This window comes from Candoia aspera, chromosome 1 (genome assembly GCF_035149785.1).
Source record: "Candoia aspera isolate rCanAsp1 chromosome 1, rCanAsp1.hap2, whole genome shotgun sequence".
NCBI lineage: Eukaryota > Metazoa > Chordata > Lepidosauria > Squamata > Boidae > Candoia > Candoia aspera.
Genome location: NC_086153.1, coordinates 32289138 through 32316323, shown reverse-complemented (window position 1 = coordinate 32316323; position 27186 = coordinate 32289138). Strand labels below are relative to the sequence as shown.

Genomic DNA, 27186 nt, shown 5'->3' with positions numbered 1-27186 from the left:
ATTAAATTACATTGTAGGTATCTTTAACTTCTGCTGACTCAAGGGCTACAACAGGTTTTGTGGGACATGTGAAAGGCTCCATTCTAAAAAAAGGAGCATTTGGGGAAGGAATTTCAGGAGTTAAGATATAAAATGGGTATTTAAGAATCTGCAAGGCTTAAGAAACTCATTTTTTCTTTAACATGTCAACTTCAAAAAGGGCCCAAAATGTTTGACCCTATACATTCTCAAGGAACCCTAGGGAGCAGAGAAGAGATGCTGGCAAAGCCACACTTTTTGCACCTCTTAAATGATATTTGCTCTTCAGCCAGTAAAAATGGATGGCAGGAAGTTTCAAAGTGAGGGAATGTGTAGTTAAACCTTAATCTTGTTGTTCTTAAATTCCCTTTTAACAGAACTGGCAGCATGAACATTTTAAAAAAATAAACTCATAAAATAAGTGATGCGAGATTGCAATGTAAACTAAAGCAAGGAAAAGGATGATACTGATGATACTCAATTGTATACCTCCATCCCGGGTGAAGTAAGTGATGCCGTGACCGCCCTTTCCAAGTGCCTGGGGGCTGTGGGGGCCTGTATGGGGAACAACAGGCTTCGACTGAACCCTAGTAAGATGGAGTGGCTGTGGATTAACGGCACCTCGTGTGCCAGGAACTTGTCACCTTTAGTGCTGGATGGGGTTGCACTGCCCCAGACAGACCCGATGCATAACATGGGGGTCCTCTTGGACTCATGACTCCTGATTAAAGAGCAGGTGGCAGTCGTGGCCAGGAGGGCCTTTATGCAACTTCGTGCTGTGCACCAGTTACGTCCTTTCCTGGACCGAGAGGCCCTCCGAATGGTCACTCATGTCCTGGTCATCTCCCATGTAGACTACTGTAACGCGCTCTACATGGGGCTACCCTTGAAGAATATCCGGAAGCTATAGCTGGTCCAGAATGCGGCCACGTGGACAATCTTGGATGTCCCAAGATTTGCACACGTAACACCTTTGTTGCATGAGCTGCACTTGGTCCCAGTTTGCTTCCGGGTCCAATTCAAGGTGTTGGTCAACACTTTTAAAGCCCTACATGGCATGGGGCCAGGCTACCTGAGGGACTGTCTCATACCTATTACATCGACCCGCCCCATCCGGTCATGCAGGGAGGGCATGTTACAGACCCCATCTATAAAAGAATTCCATCTAGCGGGGTCTCAGAAGTGTGCCTTCTGTGCTGTAGCTCTCGCCCTTTGGAACATCCTTCCTCCAGAGGTGAGACAAGCCCCCTCACTCCTGGACTTTCGCAAAAGATTAAAGACCTGATTTTGTCTGCAGGCTTGGAATGAGAGGGGCAATAATTACCCCTGGGGATTGCTAGTGCCATAAAGTGATTCTAAGGGGCCTATTACACTCAAGATCTTTTTGCCATGTAGATTTTATTATATTTGTATTTTTACTATATTTTGTATTGTAATGGTTTTGAATTGTAATCCTGTTTTATTGTAAGCCACCCAGAGTCCCCCCGTAGAGGAGAGATGGGTGATGAATAAATTTATTAAACAAACAAACAAAAGGATAAAATAGCATCTGAACATCTGAAAAAGTAAACATGAAAAAACACAGTAAATCTGGATTTTCTTGTCAACCTGAACTTTAAAATTGCAAAAAAAACAATCATTTAGAACAGTGTTTCCCAACCTGGACAACTTTGACGTATGTGGACTTCGTTCAGAGTGCTGGAAAGCGTTTGGCCCGAGAGAGCAGAAAAAACACACACCAGGCATTTCTATAAAAATAAGTGTATTTACAGAAAGCATAAAACATAAACAGGTTTCCATATCCAGAGTTGGATAGGCACAAAAGCTTTACAAGCTCATACACGCACACACGCAGAGAGGACTGGAAAGGGAGGCAGCAAAAAGGAAACTGAAACTTCTGGTGGCAAGTCCAGGCAAATTCCTCCCCCAGGCAAATTAGCAGCTTTACCTTATATGGTCCTTTTCACACCCAAACCTGAGGACAATTAAGTCTGACCTTCTGACTCTGCCAGAGTCATTTGTTACCATAGTAACTTAATTCCTGTAGCAGAAAACAATATACCAACACTCCCCTTTTTATGCTAAGGAATGAGCTGCAGACCAATTTTCTCTGTCAACTCTCTGGTGTCTTGGTACAGCAAGTGTTTGCTTTCTAGAATGCGAGCCTAAGCTTGACCCAGCAAATTGAATTAAAATCCCAGAAGTTGATTTCCTGTCACTGAGATCTGCATTTTACTGCACTGGCTTAACAGAAAGTTACCATCCTTCTCTCTGTGTATTTCCAAGCCTAGATAATTGGTTACTGTTCCAAGGCTTTTTAATGTGAAATGGCTTTTCATGCAGCCTTCAAATTCAAGCCTTTTTCTGTTCATGTGAACAGCAGCAGATCATCAACATATATGCACACATACATACAGCCTTGTCTGTCTTTCTTCACATAGACACATGGATCTGCTTTTCCTTTTACAAAACTAAAATTCTGCAGTTTTTCATCTAATTTTTGGTTCCAGGATCTAGCAGCCTGTTTTAATCCATAGATTTATTTTTGCAGTTCACAGACCAGATTCTCCCCTTTTTCATAGCCAGGGGGTTGCTGCATATATAATTTGTGGTCTAAATCACCATAGAGAAATGCAGTTTGAATGTCATAGTGATGAACTGACATTCCTTTGAGTGCAGCAATTTTTAACAGTAATCTAATTGATTCACCTTTAGTAACTGGTGCAAAAGTCTTGTCAAAGTCTAAATCTTTCTTTTGAGTGAACCCTTTTACAACCAACCTTGCTTTGTATTTTTGGATTTTGCCATCAGCATCCCTTCTCAGCTTGAAAACCCACCTACAACCTAGACAGCATTCATTGGGAGGTAGATTTACCAGTTTCCATGTTTTATTTTCTTTCAAGGATGCTAATTCTTGTTGCATGGCAGAATGCCAATTTTTACAATCTCAGGTGGTAAAGCATTCACTTGTTCTAAGGATTCAGGTTCTATGAATATGTGAAAAGCCTTAACTGTTTCAGCCTGAAAATATGATGAACACCTTTATTACGCCTCTGATATCTGCGAGGTAATACAGGGCTTTAATTTTGACCCCTATCACTTTCCTGAGAAGCATCTGCCTCGTCAGACAGATCTTCAGTTTGCTTTTCTGGCTTAATGTCCTCACTAGGCAAAAGATCACTATCAGCAAGTCCTTGCTGTTCTATTGTAGTTAGATCAACTGGAGAGCTAGAATTTAATCTCCCCCAGTTTTGCTCTGAAAAAGAAGCGCTTTTGCTAATTATTAATTTCTCTCCTACTGTGAACCTGTAGCTCCTCTGGCTTTGTTCACAGCCAACAAAGATGGCTTTCTTTGTTGTGGGGCCTTCTTTCTCTGTTGTTTTGGAATATGAACCCAAACAATACTACCAAACACTTTAAGATGGTTTACCTTTGGTTTCACACCATAAAACAAATGGAATGGAGTGTCCTGAATCACAGAGTTCTATAATCTGTTTTGCCCATAACAGGCAGCAGATATCACTTCTGGAATCTGGAATCTTTAAGCATGCATAACATTGACTCTTGCAAGGTTCTGCCCTTTCTTTCAGCAACACCAGTTTGCTGAGGGGTGTAAGGGTTAGAAATAATTTGTTCTATCCCCTTTTCCACTAGGAACCTTTTAAATCTTTGAGAAAGGTACTCTCCTCCTCTATCACATTGGAGTGCAGATACAGGCCTTGGGAATTTTCCATTTGCCCATATCACAAAATCTTTAAATTTCTCAAATGCCTCATCTTTGTGTTTTAAGATATAGATAAATGTGTATCTTGAGAAATCATCAGTTATGGTCATTGCATGTCTTGCTTGTCCAAAACTTGGAGCAAAAGGACCAATAATGTCAGAGTGTACGATTTCCAAAGGTCTAGTTGTAACTCTGTCACTGTGCTTACTCACAGGAGCTTTTTGTGTTTTGCATTCTTTGCAAACTACACAGTCTAAGTATTTGTCACAGGGTTTTATCTTTAGGTCAGCACACACAGCTGTGGCATTTGTGCTATATATTTGAAATTAGCATGACCAAATCTCCTGTGTATCAGGTGTACACATTGGTCATGATATGGAGTGTTGCCAACTGCAGCTTTGCAGCTTGGCTTCCTTGCATTTTGCACAATGTACAAGGAATCTTTTAACAAACCAGTAGCACACAATTTTCCATTTTTACATATCTCACAACCATTTTTCTTAAATGTTATGATATACCCTGTTGCAGCTAATTGTGCCACAGATAAAAGGTTTGGCTGTAGATTTGGAACATACAGCACACCTTTCACAGTTTCTCCCAAGCAGGATAAATACATGTCACCTTGTCCCATAATTTTGGTCACAGACCCATCAGCCAAAGATACACTTTGTCTGTCAGTTTTAGACAGTGAAACAAAAGAGCCTTTACAACTACATAAGTGACAATTAGCCCCAGAATCTAACACCCATACATCAGAATTACCCTTCTCAGAAACCTGTGCAATTTGGGTTGTCTGAAGAGCCTTCTTCTGTGTTGCCCTTGTGTTCTTCTTCTCTGTCTTTCTACTCTTGGGTCTCAAGGCACAGTCTTTCTGCAAATGTCCAGCTGAACCACAAGTGAAGCATCGCTGGCTGGCTAGTGCTGTAGCCTCAGCTTCGTTTCCCTTCCTTTCACTTGCTTTCTGGTGCTGTAGCTTTCCAGAAGAGATGGGTGGGGATCTTTCCTCTCTCTTCTCCCATTCAGCAAGTAAGCGCTGTGTAACATACGATGGGGTGAGGTCCACTTCAGGCGTAGCCTCTAGGGTACAAAGTAGCATGTCCCACATTTCATTCAGTGGGGACAGGAGGATACAGGATTTTGTGAGAGGTGCAAAATTCATACCTCTCTCCTGCAACTCAACAAACAGCTGCTGAATATGATGCAGGTGTTCAGGAAGGCTATCTCCTTCTGCTAGGTAGGCTTTGTACAGCTTTTTTGTCAGGGTAACTTTACTCCTTGCTGTTGCCTTTACATACAAGTCTCTCAAAACGTCCCAAAGTTGCTTTGCAGACTGCATACCTTGCACGTGCACTAGCTGATTGTCCTCAGCTCCCAGGATAATGGTGGCTCTAGCCTGCTCATCCTCACCGATAGGCATTCAAAGATTCTCTCTGTGAAGATACATTTCCATCTTCAGGGCCCAATTCAGGTAGTTGGTCTCTGATAGACGTTCAAGAGGCATTGCTGAGGGCTGGGAGGCAGCCATGGTTTCTTCCTTCTTTTGCAAGTCACCTCAGCTGGCTTCTTTGTCCTGTAGACCAGCAGTAGCTGGAAAGCCTCCAGGTGGCTCCAAGGAAAATCTTCACAGGTCTTTGTTACCTGCCTTTGAAATGCTGAGGAGGATATGATTTCTCTGGTCTGGGCCCATAACCTGTTCAAGAGTGCTGGAAAGCGTTTGGCCCGAGAGAGCAGAAAAAACACACACCAGGCATTTCTATAAAAATAAGTGTATTTACAGAAAGCATAAAACATAAACAGGTTTCCATATCCAGAGTTGGATAGGCACAAAAGCTCTATAAGCTCATACACGCACACATGCAGAGAGGACTGGAAAGGGAGGCAGCAAAAAGGAAACTGAAACTTCTGGTGGCAAGTCCAGGCAAATTCCTCCCCACAGGCAAATTAGCAGCTTTACCTTATATGGTCATCCTTTTCACACCCAAACCTGAGGACAATTAAGTCTGACCTTTTGACTCTGCCAGAGTCATTTGTTACCATAGTAACTTAATTCCTGTAGCAGAAAACAATATACCAACAGACTTCAACTCCCAGAATTTCCCAGTCAGTATGGCTATTGCTAAGAATTTTGGAAGCTGAAGTCCATACATTGGAAAAATGCTGATTTAGGTTGGGAAAGTGCTGATTTAGAATAATTTTTCTTGGTTATCTAAAAACTAGATACCAAATCTCTTTCTGGCTTCTAAATAGTACTCACTTTTCAAGTACTGGTGGGATTACCAACTCAGGACACATTAATGCAAGATTCTGCAGAGCTTGGGCTGCCTCTAGACTTCCAGTTTTGCTAAACATAGCCAGCAGGACAGGTTGTATAACGCATTCTACAAATTCTGTTATGTCCTGGTCAGTAAGCTTATGGCTATCAGGCACAGGGGTTAGCCAGCTCTTCTTCTTATAGCGCTCACGATGCAGTCTTCTGACTAGACTACTGGGTAGACGCTGAAGTAGCTTCATTAGCTTATTCTACCAGAGAAAGGCAACAAAATCCATGTCAGTTAATTAGAAGCAAGGAAAACAGCCAAAGCTATTCTGGGCATTAAAAAAAAAGTAAATCTAGACCCTCTAATCAGCAGTCAACTGTGTCTGTCTGTTTTGAAAGATATTTTACGTATTGGGCAGAATGAGAGATGGACCAGAACCTTCAGTACAGAGTTGGGATTTGATGTCAGGGAGGTTTGGGGCACATTACTATCCTTCTGGTATCACTGGAGAGCAACAATATTCTTCCATTCACTTCCTGATGCTATTATGACAGATAGTGCTTCATTGATCCACAAAGTGACCGAGAGTCGGACATGACTGAATGGATAGACAACGATGCTTCCTCCATCCCATCTCCTGGGAGCAGCAGCTGGCTTTCTCTTACTTCCTCAGTCCCATGATACCCATTGTCCATCCCCCACTCATTCACTAGATAAAATTCCTCTGCTACAGCAACAGCAATTCTGAATGAAACCTACATGGGCATTCAGCTCCAGCTACCATATTCCAGGGTTTGCTTTCGACATCCTAATAGTTTTAGTCTCAATACAACTGAAGGATACCAGGACACAAGTCTAATCCAATCTAATACAACAGATGGGTGATACATAGGGTAGAACTGTTTTCTGTTGAAAAACAATGGGATTGGATGGGAGAGCTCATTAGGATGATTAACAGCAAACTGCAGCTGGGAGGCAGTGGTGCTTCTAAATGGGAGCAAAGGCAGAGCTGATGCTTTGCTGCATTCTGAAGTACCATTTGTCTTACATAACCCTTACTTCAATGCCTGTATCTTGGCATTATGGGAAGCAGTCAGATTGGTATCAAGCACCAAGGCAGTTCTACTTCCTATTTAGAAGCAGAGCAACCCATGTACTTGGTCCACAGATGATCTCTCTGAGCATACATATGTAAGCAGGTGAAACAGCATGACAACTTCTAATGCAGGGACTACTCTTGTGTCTTGAACTTTCATGAATGGTGCATCTCATGAAAAGACTAGCCTTATTTTATTTTTTCTGTTCCCTGTACCTTACTACTGTTTATAAATATAAATTCCAAGGCTATTTCTGTAGAAAGAAAATAAACAAATAAAAAAATAGATGAGTTAAGTGTAACAACTTCATTGATTAGTTTATCACCAACTGCAAAATTCACTTAAGTGGATATTGTACTGGCTTTGAAATTAAATAACTTTGGATCAGGCAGATTGCTATTCAGCTCTTACTACAATTAATAGCACCAAAAAGCAGCCATAATGTATTTCCCTTCAACCTGCTATTACCTATGGAGGTCTACTAAGTTTGGTTTATACATAGTTTCAAGCTGTGTTGAAAGGAAATCCTGATTAGTATTGTTCAGTACTGCTAATACTGATGCTTCAGGCTCGGTAAAGAACTGTATTATGTCATCACTAACCTTTCACATAGTTAATATGTCTTACATATTCTCATCCAGCCATTATTACCCATTACTCAGACAGCAGTAGAAGAATGGAACATTGATTGTAAGAGTTATATTTTTAAAGTCAAATCTGTAATTTACTTTTTAAGTTAAATTTCTGGCTTTTCTGGTCCTTTCACCTCTGCTATTGCTCATATCTGGAAATTCTGCCAGAATACTGTTGTAATGACACCTTTTTTCCCTTCCAGGGCTCTTCAACAGTCATCTTTTCTGAAGAGTACGCAGGACCCTATTTAATTTTATAAAACTAGGTGCATATTCTTGCCCTAATTGCACCAGCTTCTATTTCCCATCTTTATCATTGTCCTGCATCCATTTTCAGATCATGACATCTCTGAAAAAACAAATGGGTTAACTATGTTTCCTATAAGTATTATATACAGTATATTGATGGCACTATGGAGGAGGAGGAAGAGTTGCTGCTGTCTTAAAATATGTTTTAAAATAATATTTAGCATGGATATTGCTTTGCTGAAATTCATGGCTGAAGAAAATGGATACTGTCAAAATTCTATACCAACACAATATTTAAAGTCATGATGTCAAGATTAAAAGAGAAGACAGATATATCCTTACCAACCAGCGGCCATTATTTGAAGGATGGTAGAAAGATGCAATACTTTTGAATAACCCAGCCAAATGTTTTTGTACAAGCTTGCTTGGTCCACCCTGTCCAAAAACAGAGGTAACAAAGGTATTTGATGCAAGTCCAAGTCTGCAATGTAATTTTAAGTTCAGTTGTAGTGTGCCCACCTTTTTCAGATATCAAACTTTCCAACATGTGCAAATATGTGAATGATGGATGTTCTACCTCCAGAAAGGCAAAGTTGGAATTTAAGTTAATTGTGGAATAGCTATCACAAGGTATCATAGCCCATACAATATAATACAATGCATATAATATTTCTTTTGTAAATACATTCCTAGAAATAAATGGTTGTTCTCTTTTACTGACATTATTTAAAATATACCATTTTAATGTCTGCTGATAATTCACAGGTTCTCTGAATGGTACATTAGACTTACTGTGAAGATATTTTCCCTACAATTGAGGCAGGTATTTTGAAGTGTATACCTCTCTCCCACTCACACCAGAAGCAGACTAGAAAGTCTTCTGACATCAGTTCCTATGGGAAGAGAAATCTCTCTTCTCCAGTTTTTGAAGGACAAGCCAGATGGAAAGTTCAGAAAAACAAAATTTAGGAGGTAGGAATATGAGAAAAGGATTGTGAAGAGTGATGGCTTCTTTATAAGTATCTCTTTTTTTTTATTGCTTGGGTGGACTGGTGGCCCTGTTCTCACTGTAGGAAAAAGTCCTTTACAATAAATGCAATGTACAGGTAGACCTCTCTTACTGACTGCCTCGTTCAACAATGATGCAGAAAAAATAATTTTACAAGCAATGCCCGCATTTACGAACTTCGCAGCAGCCCTCAGTCACGTGATTGCCATTACAGGTAGTCCTCACATAATGACCCTAATTGGGATTGGCAACTCTGCCACTAAGCGAAGCACTCACTAAGTGGGAAATCATGTAACTGTGACCATGCTTTCTGGCTGGAAAGAGACAAGACTACTCAGTTTCATACCTTTGGCTTTTGTTGGCCTCCTAACCACTCCCCCACCCTTTTATATGCTAGAGTGCCTGCTTACTGTCTTGTACAAATCAAAAGCAATGTAATCACACCAGCAGTTTGGGGCTGGGAGACACGGGCATGTTACATTAACAGCTTACTATCTTGAAATCCCTTTGTCTCCAATCTCTTGTTCTGCAAGTGGGGGCGGGGGAGAAAAAGTAAGTGATTTCTGTAGGCAATCTCTCCTTTGCCTGACCCTTTCCCGCTGCCAGCACGATCACATTGCTTTTGATATGTGGAAGAGCAAACAGCTTACTCTCTTGAAATCTTTTCCTCTCCAATCTCTCCACTCTGGGGGTGGGGTCCTGGCAAAGGAGAGATTGCCTACAGAAATCGCTTGCTTTTTTTCTCCCCCTGACTCACAGGGTGGAGAGATTGGAGAGAAAGAGATTTCAAGAGAGTACTGTAAGCTGGGCTGCTGGAGTGAGCACATTGCTTTTGACATGTAGAGGAGCAAATAGCTTACTCTCTTGCAATCCACTCTCCAACCTCTCTGCTCTGCAAGGGGGTTGAACAAGCGAAAAACACAGGTCAGGCACAAGACGTGTACTGACTATAAGGGTGATCACACAACTGAGGGATGCTGCAAAGGTCGTAAATGGGCCGTGCAGTTATTTTTTAAAGCACCATCGTAACTTTGAATGGTCACTGAACAAATGGTTGGTAAATGAGGACTACCTGTATGTTTTAAATACTGTACATATACACAGAAGGGGATAAAGGTTGTGCTCTCACAATTATCTACAGTAAAGAACAATAGCCACATAGCTGAGAAACTGGAATTTAGTTATCTGATAATGTTGTTTGACCAACATGTTGTTTGGTCAGAATAAACAATTTATTTGCCCTCCACATTCTACTAAATTACAGACAAGATGCGATTAAAGGTGTGCTGTTTTTTATAATGCTTCTTTTCAACTATTGCAAGGGACAGAGACATTCCATCAATTCTCCTGGGTGTTTTTTATGAACTGTCCTAGCCATACACTTTCTGTAAAGCCGTTACTGGACACAGGTTTCTTTAAGAAACTAGCCATCTCAGCTCTTGGTTATTTTCATGAATATGATGTTAGTTAAAGTAGTAATTAATTTAAAACTTGACTTATTTACATATCTACATAACCATACAGCCTCTTAAAGGTCCTTATGAAAAAGAAAAAAAGATACTACCATCATAGCTGTGATCCACATAACTGCATGCCCTATGTCATAAGCATTTGTTAGGAATCGTGGAACCAACACCTGATTGCTTCCCACTGGAAGATTCAAGCTACGCAGTATTCTAGTAAATATCTGCAGAAAAAGACATTTGGGAATTAAATAACAAAATGTGTCATGAATAATACTTGAATTTTGTTATAAAATGTAATCATACTATTGAGACATTCCAAATTCAAAACCTAATCTCCAAAATACTCTATTTGCAAACAAAAGCTTTGTAAAGGGGATGGCATTGCTGCTGGCACAGAACTATTGGGACACTTTCCAAATTAAATTCTTGGAATAATTTCATATGGTGGAAAACTGCCATTTCTGTTCAGCAATCTATACTGAGATCTTTCTCTGTTAATGCACATTTCCTATTGCACAGCAGCCACTTCCATATCTTGACAAATTGATTAAAGCTTCTGAGAAAAAGAGAAAGAGAGAAAGAAAGAGGAATGTCAGCATGCATGCATGCATGCCAGAAGCATCTGGAAAGCATCTACATAACTTGCTAAAGAAATACCATCACCCCACTAGATATTTTCTTTCAGATGAATCAAGTATCCAGTGCCGCAAAACTGAATTCTGCCCTGGGCACTAAATCTGATGACTCAGCTCTCAACATTGCTGGATATAAAGAACAGCCTGGCAATAGCTAATCATAGTCCAGATGAATTTTAAAACTGTGCAACAAAATATTGTAATTAAGGCTTGAATTAGCTTCGGTTCACAGAAATTAAATTATAAAATACGACAGATGCTGTGGCTGCTAAAAATTATAAAAATAGCAGGTCACTGTTTTCCCCATTACTATCTCATTCTTGCAACTGGAAATCACATAAGTCTTCAAGAGTTTTATTCTTTATAGCAGGGAACAGGAATCCCAGTACAGTAATGTTGTTTACCATACTTTAAAAGGAATAGAACAGTAGAAATAATACACTTGTTCATGTTTTTTATTTTACAGAAACAAAAATCCTTAAAATATAGTTAAGACTTTTAAAAAGAGAGAAGTTTAATAGTTAGTAGAGCAAGACAGAAAATTAAAAAATATTCTGCCCTTCCAATAAAAAGTTCAAGATCAATCGCAAAAATTGACAGATTACAGCTTTGACAAGATAAATGTTTTTAAAAGTAATAAATATTCTTAGGATAGGATATACAATTTTTATCTTCAGAGCTAAAATAATAAACACAGAATATGTATCTCTTTTGTACTAAAGCTGCATGTTTTATCGGCAGAGAAAGCACTTGGCAGATCTTCATGTCAGTATTCTTATTATTTTCATTTTAAATATTACCTTTGGAATATAGGGATCCCAGTCGATGTAGCCTATGTTATCAGTGGCCAAACGTGCAAAAAGGTTGACTAGATGCTAGAAAGAAAAAAGCACAGACCACATTTTCATGATACAACATAGACAATCCGTACAGTATTAAGGTTTATTCCTGCTTTTTTTCTGTAGCTTTCTCAAGAAGTAGGGTCACATTTCGGGATATTCAGCATCATGCAACATGGGATCATAAAGCAGCTGAAAAGCTGTAAATTGGTGACCAGAAGAAAATTACTTTAATAGCAACAAAAGTTGTGAGGGGTGTTTGAATACTGAACAGATGCACAGAAGTGACACTAAAGTTCCACTAGTAAAGAGTAGTGTTAATTGAAGAGGTATTTCTTATGTTTTCATATGCACAGAACTGCCTGCAGGAAACAGCACTCTGTCCACATACAAGCTCACAAAAGTAAGGTGGGTGACTGAAGAACAAGAGACATTCCCATAAAATTGGCCCAGAAAACTGGCTTCCTGCAGAGAAGAAATGGAGCCAATAAAAAACAAATAATCATCCAGAGATATTGAAAAGCATAACAGGTAGGACGTGAGTTAACAAGAAAAGAGACATAGAGATAGTTCAGAAAAGGAATAATTATGATACTGAGCTGCAGAAACTGGACTGAGAGGGGCTTTTGGTTTGTTAGGAGGTAAAGTAGTAGATCCTGGGACTGAGATACAAAATATAGCAGCAATGATGAACCTGTGGCCTTCCAGGTGTTGCTGAATCCTGACTGAAGCTGTGGGGAGCTATCATTCTGCAACATCAGGAATGCCACAGATTTATCACAGAAGCTAGAAAACAGGACCAGAAAGTAGTAACAATGACTTCTACTAACCAGATTTCTGCCTGATGTTGTCATGTTCACTGTTTCAATGTACAGTATACATCGTAACGTTTCACATGCCATGGTGCTGACGCGTGTTTCTTTTTGGGAGGGAGCTGCTGTGAAACCTTGTACCAAGCTCTGTATCTATGTTCATTACAATGGAATGTGTTTGGGTTATGTTCTCTCTTCAAGGACTTTTCCCGCAGACCATCAGAAACCGTTAGGAGCGCCTGGGATTGTGAACTTGGGAAGATTCTATGGGGAGAGGGATTTCATTTGCACCGAGGGTTTTTAGTTTGTATTTGGCGTGCTTTTATCATTCTCAGCTTTCTCTGTGATCCTGCATACTATTCTTTAATAAATCAGATATCTTTGAATTCCTGCTCATGAGTCTGATAGTGTTTTAGAATAGGCAACCATTACATAAAGCTGAGAATCACCAAAGTTGTACCGTTAGCTCCTATCAAGATTAGTTTCTTGTGAGGGAAAATAGTTAACAATGGCCGAGTCCAAGTTCACGACCGGGGGACTTGAGGAGATGGCTAGCTTGATGCCCGAGTCGACGGTCAAGAGCGGAGAACTGAGCCTCACCCCAGAACCTTCAGATTTCCAGGATGAATCGAGTTCCAGTCCTGAGGTGGAGGAATCTGATGATGGGGGAGAACCAGAGCAACCGGCACCCAGCGAATCGCCCGCAGAGTTGATCACCTGGGATGAAGTGGGAGAACCCCAGCCAGGGACATCCCAGGCGTCCTGGAAGTATCGGTTCCCGCTGACCCCAGACGTAGAATCTACCATGGTATCAACAGAGAGACAGCCTAACATGCGAGGGAGGGAGGAATCTCAAACCCCTGAAAGGCTAAGAGTGATGGAGGCCAAAATAGAATCGATGGAGTACATGCTAAGAAACCTGTCTCTGTCATTGGGGTGGCAGGTGAGGCGCGGAGAAGATCCCAGCTTCACGCAACCATCCCCTATCCTCCCATCCGGACAGCCAGTGGAGCAGGGCCGGAGATGGCTCCGGGATGAATCTCCACCCTGCAGGGCTCGATCACCAGTGTCCCCACCCTGAAGAAAGCTACTGTAACCTGGGGCCCAACCACTCAAGCAGCTGCCAATTCCGCTCCAACCGGAGTGGGGGTGAGAGACTTTTCTGTCAAGTTTGATGGGGATCCAACCAAGTTATCTTTCTTTCTAACTAATGCTAAAAGTTACATGAGGCAGTTTGGAGCATACTTCCCTTTCGAAGAGGCTAAGATAACTGCCACTGCCACCAAGGTGAATGGTCGAGCGGCTGACTGGTATGTTCAATTAAGTGAGGCTGACTCCCCTGCACTTGATTATTTCGAGGACTTCATGTGGGTGTTAAAGCTGCATTTTGAGGATCCTCTGGCCAAGGCAAGAGCTAAGAAGGCGCTGAAGGATCTCACCCAGGGGCAAATGTCCATAGCTGATTACACCCTAGAGTTTAAGGCTCTAGCTGGGAAAATCCCCGACTGGTCTCAGTCAACCTTAATCGAACGGTTTAAAGAGGGACTCAACCGGGACGTCCTACGGTGGGCATTGTGTAGAGACGACCCAGAGTCATTGTATGAATGGATCTGTCTGGCAGGCAAGGCTGAGCACGCTCAGCATACCTTCATGCAAGCTAGAAGATCTGAAAGACCACCCGCCACCATGAGGGGACCCTGAAGTGCTGCGACTGCTGCCCGGCCAAGCTATAGAGCCTGGGATGAGGAGAGAGATCGGCGCTACGTGAGGGGTCAGTGTCTCCAATGCAGAAAGGAAGGGCATCAAGCAGCTGATTGCCCAAAAGCCAAGGCTGGAGATCGAGCGGGAAAGCCGCCAACCAAATCGCCCCCTCCTCGCGGCGGATGACAGCAGCCAAGGGTGCAGCCGACGCTGAGGAAGTATTCTACTTCTCGGGAGAGGCTGAAGACAACTCTAAGAAGCCGGCGGGAAACACCAGCCACCTGCCATGAAGAGCGCCTGCGGGCAGGTGGAGGAGGATGGGCGCGAGGATGCTATGGTGAGTGCAGACTGTCCCACTTTAGCAGCAAAAGTGAAATTGGGTTCCCGCGCAAAAACTACAGAGGTCTGGGCTTTGGTTGACTCTGGGTGTTCCAGGTGTTTAATTCACCCTGATCTGGTTGCTGCTTTGGACCTGCCTAGCTTCCCCCTCCAGCAGCCTTTGATCTTCACACAGTTGGATGGTTCAACGGCATGGGGGGGGCGGCAACCCATTTCACTGGAACTGTCGCAATGCAAATGGGCAGCCACTGTGAGACTTTGAAATTCGTTGTAGCACCTGTTAGCAATCCCTTGGTAATTCTGGGGATCCCCTGGTTGATCTATCGAAGCCTCTATATAAACTGGGAACACAGAACTGTGACTTTTAAAGATGGGTTTTAGAGAGAGCTGCATGTGCGGGGGTTGGAAGGGCTGCGATTGCCATGCCGCGCCCTAACTTGGCACATTCTGGTGGCCTACCTTGAGACGTGATGTAAAAGACTATGTTGCTTCCTGTCCTGTTTGTGCCATGTCAAAATGTAAGGGGGGGAAGCCACAGGGGCTTCTACAGCCAGTGGCCAGCCCGTCCCGTCCCTGGGACGAGATTTCTATGGATTTTATTGTGGATCTTCCTCCCAGTCAGAAGAAAACTGTCATTTGGGTTGTAAAGGATTTTTTCTCCAAACAAGCACATTTCATTCCATGTGCATCCATCCGGTCAGCCCCGCAATTGGCACGCCTATTTCTCATCCACATCTACCGCCTCCACGGTAGCCCCTCCCATTTGGTCAGTGACCGCGGGACACAGTTTACTTCCCAGTTTTGGAAATCATTTTTAAAATTGATTGGCACCAAACAAGCGCTGTCCACGTCTTCCCATCCTGAGACTGACGGTCCTACTGAGATTTTAAACTCCACTCTTGAACAGTTTCTTAGAGCATACATTAACTACCATCAGGACGACTGGGTGGAGTTACTACCTTTTGCTGAAGTGGCTTACAACAATGCTGTCCATCAAAGTACCGGGCAAACCCCTTTTCGTGTGGTTTCTGGTCACAACTTTGTTCCCATCCCTGAACTGCCACAACCCCCTTCCCGAACATGTTCTGCATCTGACTGGGCTGTTAAGCTGTCTGATTCCTGGCTGGTGATTCAACAAGCTTTGGCTGATGCCCAGGCTGCTTACAGGTTTCAAGCCGATAAACATCATTCCTTGCAACACGACTTCAAGATTGGGGATCAGGTGTATCTATCTACCAAATTTATCAAGTCACCACAACCCTCTAAAAAACTTGCTCCCAAGTTCATTGGTCCTTTCCCTATTGTTGGTCTTATCAATCCAGTTACTGTTAAATTGGACCTGCTTCACAATTTGAAACGCTTGCACACTGTTTTCCATTGCAGCTTGCTCAAGCCTGTCCACCACTCCTCCCGCTGGCATCCTCAACCTCCTCCTCCTGCTCCGATCATGATTGACGGCCAACAGCACCTTGAGGTCAAGGAGGTAGTTGATTCTCGCAAGCTTCGAGGCACCCTCCAGTATCTGGTCTGATGGAAACACTTTCCTCATCCTGAATGGGTGTCTGTCCGCCATGTTAATGCTCCTGATTTAGTTTGCCGTTTCCACCTTGCTTATCCTTTGAAGCCTGCTGCTTAGTGTTTTCTTTCTTTTGGGGGGGGCAGTATGTCATGTTCACTGTTTCAATGTACAGTATACATCGTAACGTTTCACATGCCATGGCGCTGACGCGCGTTTCTGTTTAGGAGGGAGCTGTTGTGAAACCTTGTACCAAGCTCTGTATCTGTGTTCATTACAATGGAATGTATTTGGGTTATGTTCTCTGTTCAAGGACTTTTCCCGCAGACCATCAGAAACCGTTAGGAGCACCTGGGATTGTGAACTTGGGAAGATTCTACGGGGAGAGGGATTTCATTTGCACCAAGGGTTTTAGTTTGTATTTGGCATGCTTTTATCATTCTCCGCTTTCTCTGTGATCGTGCATACTATTCTTTAATAAATCAGATATCTTTGAATTCCTGCTCATGAGTCTGATAGTGTTTTAGAACAGGCAACCTTTACAGATGTTTTAATGAGATTAGCTACAAATTTGCAATGGACAAGTTTCAATTAGGCCCTGATTAGAGGTCTATGCCACACTGCTAAATACCTGCTGGCTGTCCCATTATTTCAGAGGAAAAACCAGATTCAGCAAGAGTAAGAAACATAGCCTAACCTCCTCAAATGATACAAATGAAGAAAGATCCTGAGAAATAGGAATTCTGTTGCACATAACAATTTTAAGTCAGTGAGCTGGATAGCAAACGTCAGTTATAAAAAGCAGTAGATATCTAGCACTGTTGTAATGTTTCAAAATTTCAAAAATATTTTAGGGATAGGTTCTTTTGTATGCAGTTCCATCACTCTTCTCTTTCCAGGGCTAGTTATGGCAGAATAGTATTTCTCCTCTAGCAGTAATAAAGCTAGCTATAAACCACAGTTAGAAACTGTCTTGCTACTTCTGGTTAAACTTGTTCCCTAACTGGATTTATACATTACATTAAATGTTAATTAAATTTCATTCTTTTACTTTCAGCCCATTTGTGGTATTTACATTTCGATAGCAGAATATATTATTTATCATTACCATTATCATGGTAATGATAAATAATGTTGTACCCGTACAATATCCATAGAGAGATCATATATGTTGATGTGATTTGAGAGTTTTAGAAGTTACAGCAACTACAAGACTCAGGTTTGGATGTTCAGCCTAAAGAAACACTAGCATTCAAAACAAACAAACCCTGCACAACATGACAACTAAATAATATCTAAAAACTATAATTGTTCAACTAGTAAAAGAGCAAAAATCTTAAAATTATGACAATCTTTCAAGGCACCATTATTTCTAGTCCAATTATCAACATGTCATCTTTGCAGTAACAGGAGGTAGGGAGATAGGTGGGGCACATTACTTACCCCTTCCCATTGTGGAAGATTTTGAACTGAAACCCAAAGGCCTAGAAATTCATCAATCCAGAGCCTGCAAGACAATGAAATCCCAACAGATTTTTAATATGTTAAAACAATTTGTTCCCAATACCTAATAATACATACTTAGTACATTATAGATTTCAAAACCGGCGTGTGTCTGTGTATGACATATATTTTATCTCAATAAACCTTGTATTAAATGTCAGTGATTTTTATTAGGCATAGTGCAAAAAAAAAAGGATGTTCAAAATTAGCCCATTTGAGGCCACACAGAGCAACCTTACTTCACCTGACAAGCCTCCAGGTATATTGCCGGCTGTAGAGTTTGAGAAATGAAATATTTACTGAAATAATCTTTACAGTACAGATTTCCTTTTTTATAGTAATTCTATTAAAAATTACAATTAAAAAGATAAAAACTAATACAAACAAAAAAAAGAAAAAGAAAAAATATTATAGAAAGTACAGAAAAGAAAAAAATAGAAAAATAGAAAAGGAAAAAATAATATAGTAATGAAAAAAAAAGAACTATATAAAGAAACGACTTCTCCCTTCATCACAAGTATGAACAATTTTAGTAACTTACAACTTTCTCTTAAATTACAACAAATGATCTCTTCTCCCCACATCACATCTCTTATCTATAAACAAATCCTTAAAGCCTCATCGTTCAGTCCTGATCGGCAAAAATCCATTAAGGGTTACCAGAGATAACAAAGTATCTATTTTAACCTTGATCAAATAATCCAGCTTTATATTCCTTCCTTTTCCTTTCAACAACCTTGATCTTTAGTCTCTTCAAATAATGTCCTAGAACTTGATTTCTTTCTTTTTTCCTTTGTCCATTCATACAAAATTCTTCAAAGCTTTAACAAGTCTCTTTTGTAAATCCAATATAGGAAAGATATCCAGGTCACTCTTTTGGTTTGTTATGTATATCCCTTTTAATTATTAAACGTCAGCTGGCTTCTTCTGTATATTCTTTTGAACCTTTTTCCATATCATTCTTGTAGCCTATCATTTTTAAATCCACTTTCAGATCAATCTCGGTCTTGTCTGCTAAAACTTGTTCCTCTTCCATAACATCTTTTAAGTACAGTCTATCTACAGAGGCAGACAATCTTAAAATTAACTTCTGGGTCAACTGTTCAAAAATGTCCTTCAATATGTCCAATGTTAAAATATTTTGCTCCATTTTGTATTAGTAAGTCAAATTTAAGTGTTCTTCTCCTTTAATTGTAATCTGTAGTTCCTTCTGATTCCCTTTAGTGTCCAACCTTCAAAGTCTCATTCTATCGTGTGTGTTTTTTTTTAAAGACCGAAAGCATTTTCCCAAGGGAAGGATTCTTACAATTAATTCCAAAATCTTATTTCAAATCCATCTGGACTCTTAGTCCATTTGTAACTTTCCAAAATCAAAGTTCTAATCACTTTTTGTTGTTCATTCCAAAACATTTTTTAAGTTCTTAAACTTGCAGTTAAAACTTCTTTAGCTAAGGATTGAAGGAAACTCATCCAGTGTTTTCAGACTTGTTGATCCGAAGGTTCCTAATAGCTGAAAAGCAGTTAACAAGCAATTTCTGAAAGTGATTAGATAAGGAAGTAGGTGAACCCAGTGTCCTTTTGAAGGCACCAACCACAGTTTGAGCAAAAAGATAGCTATTCTCTCATCTCCCAGGGCTATAAACCCACTAGAGACTGCTGTCTTGTGGCCTCCTCATGAGGAACAACTGCCTGGAGCACTTGTTGGTGATCTCAAGTCCTCTCCTTGTCTGGAGAGGAATTACAAAGAGTCGGTCTACTTGCTAGCTCTTCATTCCACCTTGGCATCAATCCGCCAAGTCTTCCCTAGAAGTCCTACAGCTCAGACTTCCAACAGCATAATTTATATTGGGGTGGGCAGCCTGAGGTCCACAAGCCCCATTTTTGTGACCCTAGATATCTCTCAGACCACACCACCAAATTTCATCAGTGAATTACAGATAATCAGTGATTCAGTTTCCCTCAGTTTTGAAGTAGACAACACATGAAAACTGCAGCACGACTGCTAAAGTTGCCTTAATTATTCAAAAAGACAAAGGAAAACTCCAGTCTCCATGCACACACACAAAAGAAGTACATTCATCTCACATTAAGCATTCTGTAAATACAGCCTGTACTTTTATTAATCTTTGTAATGATTAAAACATTTGAGGCTCCTTGGCATTTCAATTTTTTTCTATCCAACTTTTAGAAGTAAACATTATTTATGTTGAGTAATTAAATGTAACTAAAATATGAACATTATAAAATATACAACTGATAAACAGTTTATCATTTTAAAATGCATATGGTATAGAGGAAGGCAATGTTTGTAATCCCAGGCCTCTGTAAATGTTAAAACTGCTAGTTCATTTTCTGTGCCAAATCAATGCAATTGGTGAAAGCCACTATTTCACAGATAACTTTGCAAGTTCTGTTCTATTCACTTAGGGTCACCATTGAAAAAAGAACTCCTGGCTGAGCTTCTCTGGCCAGCGATGAATCTAAATACTAAGTAGTTCAGAGGGAATACAATATAATACAAGAGTAGTTATAAACTCCCATGCATAAAAATCCAACTCTCCACTCAGGGTACCATTGTTTTAATTTAGAGAAAAGCTTCATTTGTTACCACAAAACTGCCTCCAGATGTTGATTTGACAATTAAATAGCATCCCTTGGATGAGAAGATGAAGGCAGAATTGGTCGAACGGGTGGGAGTTTGAATGTGAGAAACCAGCCATACCTTCAGAGCGCAGCCTTACCTAAGAATGCATGTATGACATGAATAATATTTTGAGCTAAACCGAAAAGTTAAATGATTATGTTAAATGTTGTACCAAGGATTTGGAATAAAGTTTTTGTCCTCTTTTTTAATTTGTAGTCTGTACAGTATTTATCTTCAGCAAAGGATCGTTACCTTGTCGTGGTGCTGGAGCTTGAGCACCTCAATGATGCCATGAGCTAAACCATGAAGGGCCACCCAAGACGGGAAGGTCATGACAGAGAGGTCAGACTAAATGCGATCCCTGGGGAAGGTAATGGCAACCCACCCCAGTATTCTTGCCGTGAAAACTAAATGGATCAGTACAACTAGAGGTATGTCGGTATACCATCGGAAGATGAGACCGCTTTGACGGTGTGGTCAGTGAGCTAGAGCCAGACATCCTGAAGAGTGAGGTTGAATGGGCCTTAAGAAGCATCGCTAATAACAAGGCAGCAGGAGACGACGGCATCCCAGCTGAACTGTTCAAAATCTTGCAAGATGATGCTGTCAAGGTAATGCATGCTATATGCCAGCAAATTTGGGAAACACAAGAATGGCCATCAGATTGGAAAAAATCAACTTATATCCCCATACCAAAAAAGGGAAACACTAAAGAATGTTCAAACTATCGAACAGTGGCACTCATTTCACATGCCAGTAAGGTAATGCTCAAGATCCTACAAGGTAGACTTCAGCAATTCATGGAGCGAGAATTGCCAGATGCACAAGCTGGGTTTAGAAAAGGCAGAGGAACTAGGCACCGAACCGCCAATATCCGCTGGATAATGGAAAAAGCCAGGGAGTTTCAGAAAAACATCTATTTCTGTTTTATTGACTATTCTAAAGCCTTTGACTGTGTGGACCATAACAAATTGTGGCAAGTTCTTAGTGGTATGGGGATACCAAGTCATCTTGTATGCCTCCTGAAGAATCTGTATAACGACCAAATAGCAACAGTAAGAACAGACCACGGAAAAACAGACTGGTTTAAGATTGGGAAAGGAATACGGCAGGGCTGTATCCTCTCACCCTACCTATTCAACTTGTACGCAGAACACATCATGCGACATGCTGGGCTTGAGGAATCCAAGGCTGGAGTTAAAATCGCTGGACGAAACATTAACTATCTCAGATATGCAGATGATACCACTTTGATGGCTGAAAGCGAAGAGGAACTGAGGAGCCTTATGATGAAGGTGAAAGAAGAAAGTGCAAAAGCTGGCTTGCAGCTAAACCTAAAAAAAACCAAGATTATGGCAACCAGCTTGATTGATAACTGGCAAATAGAGGGAGAAAATGTAGAAGCAGTGAAAGACTTTGCATTTATAGGTGTGAAGATTACTGCAGATGCTGGCTGAGGAAGTAAGAGTCAGGAAATCAGAAGACACTTGGGAGAAGAGCAATGACAAATCTCAATAAAATAGTCAAGAGCAGAGACATCACACTGACAACAAAGGTCCTCATCGTTAAAGCAATGGTGTTCCCCGTAGTAACATATGGCTGCGAGAGCTGGACCATAAGGACGGCTGAGAGAAGGAAGATAGATGCTTTTGAACTGTGGTGTTGGAGGAAAATTCTGAGAGTGCCTTGGACTGCAAGAAGATCAAACCAGTCCATCCTCCAGGAAATAAAGCCAGACTGCTCACTTGAGGGAACGATATTAAAGGCAAAACTGAAATACTTTGGCCACATAATGAGAAGACAGGACACCCTGGAGAAGATGCTGATGCTAGGGAGAGTGGAAGGCAAAAGGAAGAGGGGCCAACCAAGGGCAAGATGGATAGATGATATTCTAGAGGTGATGGATTCGTCCCTGGGGGAGCTGGGGGTGTTGACAACCGACAGGAAGCTCTGGCGTGGGCTGTTCCATGAAGTCTACGTGAGTTGGAAGCGACTAAACGAATAAACAACAACAACAGTATTTATAATCCTTCTCCAGTAGCACTGCTGCCTCTATTCAAGTAGTGAAAAGAAGGAACTATTGGGGAAAGAGGAGGAAGAGATCTTTACAGAAAGTAGGATCCATTTCGTCATAATGGTTCTTACCTTCTTCTCACTTAACTACTGGGGTCTGAGGTATCAGATCAAACACCTACAGGTGTTGAATGCCAAAATCTCTAAGAAGAGGCAACATTCTACTATGTGTTACAGGGGCTTCACAATGTATGGAAGGAGAGACATACATTGTAAATACTATGATGCATATACTGACAGGCCCGGTTTTACTGATAGTATCTCTAAAGAAAAACAGTATCTGTGAACAAAGGAAACTCAAGTACAAAAATTGTTATGAAGAGATATGCTTTCCTTGGTTTAGCTATCTGCAAAATGAAACAACCATTTATAAAACAATGAGTGAACTGAACTCTGGGATGCAGTCCAGAGAAAAAGAATCTCCTATGGATCAGCAGTTGAAGAAACGTAGCTTAAATGACCTTGAAATGATAAATCCAAAGAGAAGATGAACTGAGATATGAAGCCAACTATTAAAGTACTTTCAAGGACAGTCTGAAACAGCTTGGAGAAATATATGCAGCTATCTCAATTCATGAGACCAGCAAATATGAAGAACATTTTAAATGTTCATAATGCAGTTAACTATACAGCTAACTTAGTCAACTCAGTAGCTTCACTAAGAAATTCTATGAAGTATTTGCAGATTAATTTCCTTTTCTCTATTCCCTATCAAGTAATTATGAAGACAGACTTTGCTCTTAAAGATTATTGTTCCTGTGGAAAGACCAAATCTCTGCAAAGGCTCTGCACAAGATTTCAGCCTTCTTTTAGAAGACTACTGTTAAAACCTCCACAAACAAAAAACAGGTTATATATTCAGCCTATCTCTACTCCATTCACATGCCACCTTTCACTAATTTAATTCTTGTCAAATTTATCTGCAAGAATTTGAAAGTCAAAGGAAAGTATGGTTCTTTCTAAATTAATAGTTTTAGGTATGAAAGATACTATTTAGTCCTGAAATTATGATGGAAATAACATTTTGAAAGGAGACTGGCAATGCAATGTGCTTATTAAGTAGGTAACCCTTCAATTTTTTTTTAAACTCCTCCCAATCCTGTAGTAGGAATGTCTCCAAAGCAAAGTTCTGGTCACTCCCATCTGCAATTTCTCTCACTGTCAAACAGATCCAGATTCTAAAGAGAAAAAGTATGCTAGTGATTGGGGCTATTCCATACAGCATAAACAGCCATCAAGGAATGGGGGCTGGGGGTAGGGAGGGCAAGAGGGCAAGATAGAAGAATGGTCTATGACACCAAGTAAGCCAAAGAACCTTAAGAGATGGGAAAATTGCATGGGAGCTGGGAAAGGTGGATAAGAATATAGCAGAAAAGTGCATGGGGAGTAGCAGAGGCAATAGGAAAAATATGTAATAGGAATTAGAAAAGATAATGCGCAGGGAGGAAAGCAAATCCAGAGAGAAGTACAAAACTAAAGAAAGAAGCCATATCAACAGGGAAAAGAGCCAGAGAGAGAATACTTAAGAGACATTAAGTGCATGGATATATATGCAAACTGCACACAGAAAAAGGGAGGTGGTTCCAACTTTTTATTATTGGCTATATACTTCTAAAGAAATTTGATGAGAAGCCCAGATCCCAGTTATGTTTTTTTTAAATTTAAAATATACTTAGCAGCCCAAAGATGCTTGAAATCCTTATTGTTGAGCTTTCCTATTCTTTTTTAAATTCCCACTTCCTATATTAAGCAATAGGTCCCACAGTATTTCACATATTGCTAGTGTCTGAGAAAAGCTAAGCCCAAAGTTTTCTTGAGCATTTGTCATACAGTCCAGTCCAGTCCAGTTTCTGTAATCATGCTTTACTAACAAAAGGAGTGTCACAGGGGCTTTCATAAGTTCCCAGTATTTGATGAAGAACACAGTGCCAAAACCACCTCTTTGGGACTTTTTTCCATTTATTTAGAAAACACATCAAAGTAAGCAAGCTACTTTTGATTTCACCATATTCTTCAGAAAAGAGTTAGCAAAGATTATTTACTAGTAGACAAGGCAAAATCATTACTGCTCCAACTCATTCTTAAGCTGTTTGCATCTTGAGATTAAAAAGGCATTGCAGCATAATTTTTCTGAACTAAATTTCCTCTAACTGCATTTTCAAGTTATGTTAATCTAACCAGTACATATACATGGCTATTTCTAACACCTGACGTATACCCTACTTTAAAGACGTGGCAGCATTTTTCTGTCACAGACTGGTACAGGCTACCTCCCTTGACTCTGGTTGACAGAATGTGACCTCTTCCATCTGCCTACAATCCTTGGAAATTCATCTGCATTGAGTAGCAGGCCCACAGTGCCACCTTCTCTTCAGGTCTTCAGAGAGTCTTCTTCTGAATCTCACCCAATTACTTTCTTTAGCAATCTTCTCTGGACTTGCCCTCAAGCCAAAAAGCCTTCAGCAGTGTGTCATCCAACATGATCCAGTCTAATTTAGGACAACCAGCCAACATTACTCTTCATTAAAATAACAAATTTTCAAAAGCCATTGCTGTCTAGATCCATATTAGATGCCAGCTGTTATACCTGCTCCATCAAAATTCTCCTAGTTCTTCCTTTCCTTTCTGGAAAAAAGAATCTAGCCCAACAGCTCCTTCTTCTCCTACAGTGATGTTTTCTTATGGGAAACTAAACTATCTTAGTTATTCTCACCTGCTACTTATCTGCTTACTAGAACAAAGAGTTTGTTGGGGTGTCTGTATGGATATGTGAACTGCCAGCAGGAAGCCTGGGCTCAATGAGGGCTGTCACACGGAGATTAAAAACAACTGAATACACTGTATTATTTTTTAAATCTTTAAGTTTAATATTACATTACTGACAAGCTACACATTACACTAAGTGTGCCAAAGATGTCAAACTTATTCAACCATGTCAGTGATAGGAACTTAATTAGTCAGATTGCTGCACACTTGTGCAAAGCATTCCAAAAGGCCCTTTAAGCTTAGAAGACATTTCACGCTTACTTTGATTTTTGTAAAAGACAAGACGTTATTGGTGCAATGAGCATTTCCCTCTTCTTGAGGCTCTGGCAAATGAGCAGCCTTGCCTCATCCTGGAGTGAGGCCCTGGAGCTTGTACCAAAAGGCAAGACATTGAGAGGACTGGTTTGTTAAGGCTCAGAACTTATAAAAATAATTTTGCTTCAGACTCAAGTGTTTTATTATAGTTGGTACATCAAATTAATAAAGTTTCAGAATTTCTAGCACCAGAACTGTATCAAGAACTGAATTAAGTAATGATATTGGTAGAATGATACTGCTTTTCACTCAATAAATAATTTTAAATTAAAAAAAACCACTATCAGTTATATGACTGCTGATTCTAGAGAAGCAACTTTTAGGCAAACTGGTAAGATCTTGCCCCTTAAAATTTAGCATTCAGGACAGAAGTATCAAGGCAGTACAACAGTAGTTATTACATGTGTTAGTTAAACTCAAGTTCATAAACATCAGCTATACATGAAATAGATCATTATATGAAAATGCTGCAAAATAGTAAGATCAACTTACCTAAAACCTTTGTGATGGAAATCTGGAGGAAGAGTGGTAGGCAGAAACAGTTCAAAATAAGTGATAGCTTTTTGCATGGTAACATCAAAAGGGCACATTAATGGCCGCCATTCATCTAACATCTCTGCTGTGGCATTTTCTGAGAAATAACTAACAAGAAGAGGGATTTTTGCATCAACATGTACTACTTATTTATTTATAATCTGTCCTATCAATAGATCTGAGATACAATCCATTAAAAAACAAGAATAAAACCACAAAAATACAAAAGTACAAACTAAACAGGTTTCTGAGACCAAAGATATGAATAGCTAGATTTTTACAGCATGGAAATAAAATCACTGCAGTTGCCAGCTTTGTCTCATACAGTAGGGCATTTCATAATTAGAATTCTATATCTAAGAAGATCCTCTCCTGTATTTTCTCAAAATGCAGTGATCCCAGTTGAGAAACAGACAAAGATCCATTTAGCAAATTTTAATACTCAGACAGGTGATTATATGGAAAACATTCTTTTAAATATTCAAGTAATAAAATTTCAGCAGTGATATTTAAATGCATGAAATTCTCTGTTACAAGAAATGACAGTGGGTGCTAGTTCCAATGTTTTTGAAAATTATTAGACAAAAGCATGAAGGATAGACATAAAGAAACTGTTAGCCAAAATAACTAAATGGCATTTCTGTGTACAGGGTTAGTATGCCATGAAGAACAGAAACTATGGCAAACTACTGAAGAAAAACACTAACATAGGAAGAAAGGTTTTATGTTTTGATTATAACTGAAGTTGTGGATGAAGCCTCTCGTACATTGAAAGAACACATCAGTTATTCCTGCCCACTGGCCAAGCACTGAAAAAAGGGGTCCTACATAATTAATCAGTAAAAGACCTGTTGGAATCAAGACCATATTGAGCTCCTTCACAAAACTCCCTTTTAAGGAACTCGACAGCAGTACATCATGACTAGTAGGGTCCCCCTTCTTATCCACACTGAACATAAAGAGATCATGGCTACTGGATGCAACTCCACTCCCCCATTAGCAAGTGTTTCTATCTCTAATGAGATCAATAAAAATGGGAGAAGACAGAGAATTCAC

At 40.3% G+C, this 27186-nt stretch overlaps 1 protein-coding gene across 1 annotated transcript in view; it reads right to left on the bottom strand.

Annotated features, from left to right (window-relative positions):
• The window catches only part of PSME4 (proteasome activator subunit 4), a 97498-nt gene that overhangs the window by 47661 nt on the left and 22651 nt on the right, over positions 1-27186 (bottom strand). The window contains exons 5-10 of the mRNA XM_063301527.1: positions 26089-26238; positions 17739-17802; positions 11889-11963; positions 10552-10674; positions 8321-8413; positions 5997-6262 (exon numbers count right to left, since the gene is read on the bottom strand). Coding sequence (XP_063157597.1) covers positions 5997-6262; positions 8321-8413; positions 10552-10674; positions 11889-11963; positions 17739-17802; positions 26089-26238 — 771 coding nt within the window. The remainder of the gene's footprint in view (positions 1-5996; positions 6263-8320; positions 8414-10551; positions 10675-11888; positions 11964-17738; positions 17803-26088; positions 26239-27186) is intronic.